This window comes from Nicotiana tabacum, chromosome 14, assembly GCF_000715075.1.
Source record: "Nicotiana tabacum cultivar K326 chromosome 14, ASM71507v2, whole genome shotgun sequence".
Lineage (NCBI taxonomy): Eukaryota > Viridiplantae > Streptophyta > Magnoliopsida > Solanales > Solanaceae > Nicotiana > Nicotiana tabacum.
In genome coordinates, this window is record NC_134093.1 from 40402152 (window position 1) to 40410481 (window position 8330).

The following is an 8330-nucleotide window of genomic DNA, read 5'->3' on the forward strand; positions in this document are numbered from 1 at the left end:
TTAGATTCAATAGATATTTAAGTCCCTGTTAAAGAGGTACTGCACCTTTATGTTAGCATGCTTATAACGGGAAGATGAAGAATATGTAAGTAATACTCTAGTAATTGATCAAAGTAAGATGTAATCATCTTTATCCTTTTAGAAGATGTAAGCATGCACATAAAAGTTATTAATTTGAAAGTTCAAATAATTCTAAACCAAAAGTTACCCCTAATGCAAACCAGAAGCAGAACACGAGATGGCACCATATTCTATGTAATTATCTATCATATTTATATGACACATATTCAGGAGCACTATTATACACAATCTTTCGGTTTCATGGCAAAGTTAATATTACTATAATTTCACTGTAAGTTATGCATGTAGTAATATATGAAAATTCAATTGTTAGCTAGAATAAGGTCCATAAAACGGTATAAGCAAATGAAAGTGTATCTATCTGAACCGGAGAAAAGATTAACTAACACTTTTAAGAAGAAGATAAAATCCAGTTGAAGCAGATCATCTCAATTGGTAAGAAGAAGATAAAATCCAGTTGAAGCAGATCATCTCAATTGGTAAGAGACCCGTCCTGATAACGTATTGTCAAATTGATACAAATACAGCAATATAAAACCAGAAAATAGACAATAGCGAGGAGGAGGAGCTTTTCTTATTTCATGAGTTTTTCTTATTTCATCAAGTATTCAAGTGTGTTCTTCCATGGGCAAAAGGTACCCAATTTATAGTTTACAAAATACATCCAAAGTTCACTAGATACATTCTAAGAATTAATAGGTACCTCTATCCAAGTAATACATTGAATAAAATGTATGGATGGATTAAATACAGCCACATGCATTCACTTTATTTATAACAGAATAGAAACAGCCAGAAAATTGTAATTATTGTATATAGAAATAAGAAATACAAAGCTTATATAAAGAATAACATTATAACAGGAAAACTAAAAGAAAGTTACACTATTAGATGAAACATTTTATCCGTGCAAAGGTCGCTCCACGTCTCAAACAAGGCCCTACAAGCTAATATGCATTGTTACATTTGAATGATGCAGCAACTCTTCTAAGAGAATTTCATGAGCTCTTTAGTCTGGCCCTTGTTAGGAACAGATATCTCCTCACAGCTAGAAGCAAAACCCATGTGGTTTTTGAGATCTTCTCCTTTATCATTAACAGCAATGCTGAGCTTAGAACGGTCTTCAGGATCTGAGGCTGTAACCCTTTAAAGAATCCCATTAGCCCTTCCTTTTTCCATATGGCACGAAGGGATCCAGAGATTGTTTTTCGGGCTTTTAACTCGGCTTCATCCTCCCCATCTTCTTCGGATTCAGCAGATTGTATCATGACTTTACACCTATACCCGGGGCATATGATATGAGTAAGTTTATGTTGATGCTAGAAGAAAGGGAAGACATCAACATGCAAGATTTATGGCAGGAATAAGATGTCAAATGTAGTCCGATAATCCAATTAATGCCCAACTGAATCTTGATAACTCAGGCAACCATATTCCAATTTTAGAGCAAAATTATGTCTGACTAGGTAATTATCAATAGGAAAAAAACAGATATTCAAGTGTCCTTCTACATGTTTGATATAACTGGGCATAGATTGTTCTATTTGACATTGGTTGCAGAAAAAGATTAAACAGTGCATTTGGTCAAACAAGTTTATCAACACAGGATCACATCTAAAACATAAAGAGATATTCCCAGCAAGAAACTCCTTAATATGGATGGTATCAAAAGAGTGAAAGTGTAAAATGGGAAAGGAAATTGCTTGAGCAAGAATTGCTCAATGGAATCTTGCCTTATCAATGGGTATGTGATGCAGGTGGCAAAACATTTTGAGACTGCCCCCAATATGAAAGCGGAAAAAGCAGAAAGAGATTCTGGAGATGATTCCACCCCTCTTTTGCTTTTCATCTTCTCCTTCAGCATTCTTGCTTTAAATTGATCAAAGGCCGTGTACTGCACAACACCATATATTGCAACTGGAAATTATTCACTCATATCACTGAATATAATTTCTATCATTCACTCATATCACTGAATATACTTTCTATCATAAGTTGGCTCACATCAGAAAGTAAAACATGTAAATACCTGAATTGCCGGATTTGAAGTGAGAATGATAGATATTCCTAGACCATCAAATGCTTCACTCCAAGTGCCCTCCGAGAGGGTTTTCCAGAATCCCTTGGATTTCCCAAAATCGCTTGTTTGCATTCTTGAAGATGCTGTATCCAGAGGCTGCAATGACAGAGTAAAACTTCAGATCAATGGAAGAACAGAATAAAAAAGAAACCTTAACAGAAACAAAAGTAAAATGTTGGAGCAACAAAAGCCCAGAAGGAGCAACCAGAATAGAAGACACATCCGCATCCACTGCCATAGAACCTTTCTCTACACAGTGGTTGTCAGATATGGTTTCATTTCAATAGAGCAGTACAACTTTCTTGCTCTATTAAATCCTTAAAAGCATTAAGCACGAATCTAAACTGGGAAGTAAGAGCTTCCTAGAACTCCCTTTCATATATTCCAATAAAATATAATATCAAAAAGACTCCTCGAAGAAATCATTGTTTCTCTCTTCAATAGGCCATCCGGCTTACAAGTGTAGATCGCTCAAGTGAAAGACAACGGAAAGTATGCTTTCTTATCAGAAAGATTGATTATGCAGCTATCGAAGAAATCAATGTTTTTATTTTGATAAGTAAGAAATCAAGGTTTTTTTTTCTACAAAAGCTATAAATGTATGAGGTCTCAATGATTTAAGAAAACCAACAGATAATACTCTATGGAAAGAGAACGACATGCACGAGGTCCGTTTGAGTTCTAACCATCAACAGAAGCATGCAACCTACTTTTAGCATTTAACCAGTTTCCAGAGGCACACCCTTTAAAGACAATGATAAAAAATAACTATTCCTTTTGCAGTTTCAACTAGGCCAGGAAGCAGGCCATTAGAGCTTTAAAAGCAGAGCAATTCAGATAACCAAAACTTCATAAGTTGGCTAATTGCAGGCAACCTTCTCTTCAATACTGAGAATATTAAAGTCAAATCTAGTCATAGTAGAACTGCCAATTATGATTCACCTGGGTTATTATGACGGTAAATGCTCCAGCTACAACAGCAATTACTAAGTTAGCTCTTGTTCCGATGGATTTAAATCCACTTCTTTTCAAGTATAGTTTCTTGAAGAAGTCATATCCATAGAAGTAAATAAAAGATGAAACAAAAGACTGCACATTCTTTGTCCCAAGACCCTGGTAGAGTGAAAGAACTTGCCGAGAAGAAATGGCCTCTAACAAGACATCAAGGGTATTCCTGCACATGAAGCAGATTGATTGTCATATCAAGAGCATCTATATTCACATTTTTGTAGAATGAGAGAATCATAGGCTACAAGCTAGGTAATAGTGAACTAAGTAAATATTTCTCAAATCAGATTCCTATTGAACGAATAATAGTCAATATAAGACACATAAGAAAGTAAACTAAACGGCTAAGTCCATTGATCTTCAATTAGAAATGCCACTATTCATTTAAAAGAAAATCTTTTCCAAGTCTTAAGTAACCAGTTACAGGGCCTTCAGATATCATCGTCATTCCTTATTAAGTCAGGCTAGAGGGACCAAGCTAAAAATGAAAAGAATAAATCAGTTAGATCAAATTATAGAAACTATAAAGAGAAAACTAAACAAATTTACTGATTCAATTTCAGGTTGAAATCAAAATTTCCACAGCAGACAGAAACACAGATGAAACAAAAACACCAATGCTTCCCATGAGGCCTTCAAAAGAGCTCATACAATCACGTTACTACTCATACTTGGGTACAAAATCCGTTAGCGATATTTAAATAAACAATGAACAAGAGAGAACAAATTTCTTTAACAAAAGTAACACCATGGAATGAAAAAATACTTACAATCATTACCACTAGGGGTGGACCTATGCTATACCGAGAGGGTCACCGACACCCGTAAAATTCGATAAAACTTCCATGCATGTATATATGTATGTCTTTACAAAACTGTGATATATAAGTAGTAGGCATCATATAAAAAGCAGATTTTGGTCGAATCCAAAAGTGCACCCCGACCTTCAAATCCCGGGTCCACCTCTGATTACCACAATGTGGGACAAAGCTAAGTAGGAAATAGTGTGAGGGACACTACCAGATATGTCTGTATGGATACATACGTGCATGTATATGCACATACATGAGGGAGAAATTGGTTTGATGAAGAATTTAGTATAGACGAAATAAACATTATATCTATTTTATATATCTTTTTGGAAAAGGATCGAGTTATCAACCTATCTTTCTACGAGCTAAGACCTGCTTTAGTCTACAAATTGCATAATGCAAAGCTCACACCATGCAGTATTTAAGGAAAAAATGCACATTAGCCTAGAACACTTTATGTTTATGGGAGACAAAGAAGATTCCTGGAGAGCATTAGCAGCCCCTCAAGATACATTGTTGCATTGTGAAAGTCTCTTAAAGTAGATCCACCTAATTAGTGCATAGCGCACACAAGCGGCCATTGCCTCTGCCTTTTTTTAAAGATATGTCGGTGTCTCGACTAATCTACTGGGTAATCTGTTCAGTTCACATGCTGCCTCCAATTTTATGAAGTCAAGCTGGTCAATAATTGGCATTTCATATATAGGCTCCACCAAATCCATAGAAAGGTGGGTGTTCTACAAATTGGGGACTTATCGCGCATCAACTCTAACTCCGATGAAATCATATTTAGATCAAACGCTTTGCTATGAAGAGGAACAAATTTGCAATCTAGGCATCTGAAGGATCAAACGCTTTGCTATGAAGAGGAACAAATTTGCAATCTAGGCATCTGAAGGTACAACGGTAGAGAAGAATAACAGTTACTTTTGAAAAATAATGGTACTATTATTTTTATGAAAGTTGCTTTCATGTCAGGTATCTCAAGGAAACCCTCCAATTTAAGACAAAATAAACTTTTTGACACTTCTTTTTATCTTCCTGTAGAATGTAGTGCAAATCAGTTCTTATGAATCGGCATCCAACATAATTTGCATTGAAATATAAAGAACGAATGGTGAGATCTATACATGTAAAGGATCAATAGTTAGAGGAGACATATTTATCTTTCATGCGTAGCTTTTTGCCACAGTTAACACTCAATCAGGAGTACTTTAAGCACCATTTCTTTGGTCAAACAACTCCACTTGTACACAAAAAACATGCATCTTGTGTACCGATGGTATATACGACTACTAACAATAGAAATGGACTATGTTCTCTTGTAGCTAAAATCCTAATTGACCACAAGATGTGCCAAAATCACAAATGGTAACCGGAGATCTCGATGTATGAAGGTGTTCACATAAAACACCACATGTTATCTAATGTGGAGGGACCTCTTGGGTTATGATTTTGACCACCATTTGACAATCAGGGGCAGACCTAAAATTTTCACTAAAATGATTCAGTAAAGGTAGCGCAATGGTGCTAACAGGATTGGAACATGAAATCTCATAATAACCTTGAATCTCTTTAACCATTACTCGAGGCAATTCTCGTAAACATATATAGCCCCCCCCCCCCCCCATGTTGATAATAACTCCTTAAACTGAATCATGTGGCATGTGCATTCATTAAGGGTGACCGTTAAGGAGCTTTTTGCACTCTAGCTTTTGCAAGAAACTCAAGCCGACCACCAAGTCAGAATTCTTAATGGAATGTTTTGAGCTCTTTTCCAAGTTAGGTACTTTGAAAGAGTCTCAATAAGTAATGCCAAAAATACTTTGACAACTTGGTCTTCTTTGGTTTCAGATTTCGATTTCTTTTAAATATAAAAAGTTATCATTTTTCAAAACAATAGATGACTCTTAAAAAGTGCATCAAAGGCATATTTTTGTGTTAGAAAAGTGTTGATATTACGTTTCATTCTTTATCAATTCAGAAATTGACCATTAAATCTTTATATTAATTATGGGTAAAATGGAGACAATTCCCCTAACAATTTACTTCAAAAATGTATACACAGATTCCCAGAAGTGGCAAAAAAAAGGGTGATTTCTTCCCATCTGCCTAAGCTTTGGTTGCCAGAGTTACCCGGTATCTGTGCTGGTGGGAGGTAACATAGCTAGTGGAATAGTCGAGGTGTGTGCAAGCTGGCCTGAACACTACCGTCATAAAAAAAAATGTGTACACAGATACCTATATATTCGTTTTTGTTATTTCTGAAAGAGACACAGTCATGCTCGCCCATGTTTATGAATGATTTCCTCTAAGCATTCTCCATGCAATTAGTAATTAGTAGTATACATTTCATTCAATGGCTTTGGCAACCCTTGAGATAATTTCTCCTTTATTATGTGTTGACTTTCTGCCAATCTTTCCCTCCCCCCAAACCACCGGCTGGCTAGGACATCATGGAATCCCGCTGACAGCTTATCCTTGAGCTTCCAAAGAAGCACTAGTTCCAGTCCAGCCTCCTTTCTGATTTGGAGAGTTGATGATGTAATATCGATAAAGGTTCCACACTGTCAGTCTATCAGACAGCGAAATGGAGATGAAGAAGAAATTTATAACTAATGTTGGAGACCAGAAGCTCTAACCTGCTACATCTTTCTCAACTTTTAAACAGATGCCATGCTGTTTATATCCCCAAATGCCTTGCTTGACAACCTTCTCCTTTGGTGCTTTTCAGTTCCAATCTCATGTAATACCACCCCCTTGTTTATCCTCTCACCACTGAGGCTCAATATTTCAGAATTAACCTGCGGAGAGCTCGAAGGTCTTAAAAGTCCTCAACAATGAGCTCTACTTCAGGCATCAAAAAGGTTGACAGGTGATATAAAATGTGGATTAAGATCCAAACTTATTCCACTAAAACTTTATCACTACATCAGAACCCATCGAAACCTTGCTACCAAAATTCATCAGGAACAAACCCTTCTCCTAATTATACTTTTCTAGGACAGTTAGAAAATTATCCAAAAGTAATCTATATTTAAAAAATTTTGTTTTTAAAAAAGGAACCTCCAGCAGGAAAGAGCCATAAGGCTAATATCCATTACATGTTCCATCATCACATCCGTTGGTGTATCCGATCTCCAAACCCTTGAATAAAAACCTATCAATAAACTAACCAATTTAATGAACTACACCTCAATCTCAAACTAATTGTGTCAGCTATATAAACCGCCACATTCGTTCTGCTCTATTCAGACTCATTTCACTTCAATATACAGGACCAAATATAAATGTAACAACATCCCAAGTCTCCCTAAATGGGGAGGGCTGGGTAGGCTGACTGCCAAAATATGATCAATTGTCTGAACATTCAATGAAAAGTCATACTGTCAAGACACATTATACGACAGATAATTACACTATTAAAGAAAACCCGAGACGATCAAAAATTGTGTTCGATTCTCCGTGCAATCCCCTCCCCCATTTTCCCTTTAAAACAAAAATTAAAAACAGAGATAAAAAAAGAAAGGCAAAAAAATATCAAAGAATATAAAACACAGACCTGTATTTGGCTTGCCCATGAGCTCGAAGTTCAGCTTGATATTTGCTCTTGCAAGTATCCAAAGGATATAATATAGTGGTGCTTAGCAAAGATCCTACCGCACCAGAAGTTGCCTCAGCCAAAGACTCCATATTTAAAGCCATAATAGAATACTCTTTATCTAAACAACAGCAAAGAATCAAGAACAAGTAAATTTAACTGAATTTTTGAAGAAATCTTTAGGGAAAGGAAGCAGATAGTGGTGGATTGAGGTGCTGGCACTTTGCAAGAAAAGTGGGCGTGACAAAGATTGGTGTCTGAAAGATTAAGTTGGGGTTTTTAAGTAGGCACATTGGGAGTCGGAAACGTGATGCGATGGACTTGTCACTAGAGGCGCTAACATTTTATTTTTGTTTGATTAATTAAATTTAAAAGTACTTTTCAAAAAGTGTAAAAATTATTTTTTTTTGTTTCTCTAAAATTACTTCTGTCAAAAGTTTGATCAAATAATTTTAACTTTAAAAAAAAATACTTTTAAGATTAGAAAAATTTGGCCAAACAAGCTATAAATTTCTTTGATGGTGCCGGAATATCTTATCAAAGTCACTTTTATTTTATTTAGGACAATAAAGTCACCCAATAATATTTTTTTTGACTCAAAAATAAAAACTACACATTTAATATACCATATCATATTAAAACTTTGTTTTTTTATTAATAAAATTCATCTAACTCATGACCCGTTTACTTATCAAACCTACCTATCAAGTAAATGAGTCTACGTTAAAATTTCTAGTCTATTCATATT

The 8330-nt window shown here is 35.5% G+C and overlaps 1 protein-coding gene across 1 annotated transcript; it reads right to left on the minus strand.

Moving 5' to 3' along the window:
- Window positions 1-744: 744 nt before the first annotated feature.
- Window positions 745-7840, minus strand: LOC107789569 (peroxisomal adenine nucleotide carrier 1-like). Its single transcript, XM_016611407.2, has 5 exons — window positions 7544-7840; window positions 3104-3335; window positions 2111-2257; window positions 1815-1975; window positions 745-1359 (listed from the first exon to the last, which is right to left on the minus strand). The coding sequence occupies exons 1-5, from the start codon at window positions 7684-7686 to the stop codon at window positions 1080-1082; spliced, it is 963 nt and encodes a 320-aa protein (XP_016466893.1). The 5' UTR covers window positions 7687-7840; the 3' UTR covers window positions 745-1079.
- Window positions 7841-8330: the final 490 nt, after the last annotated feature.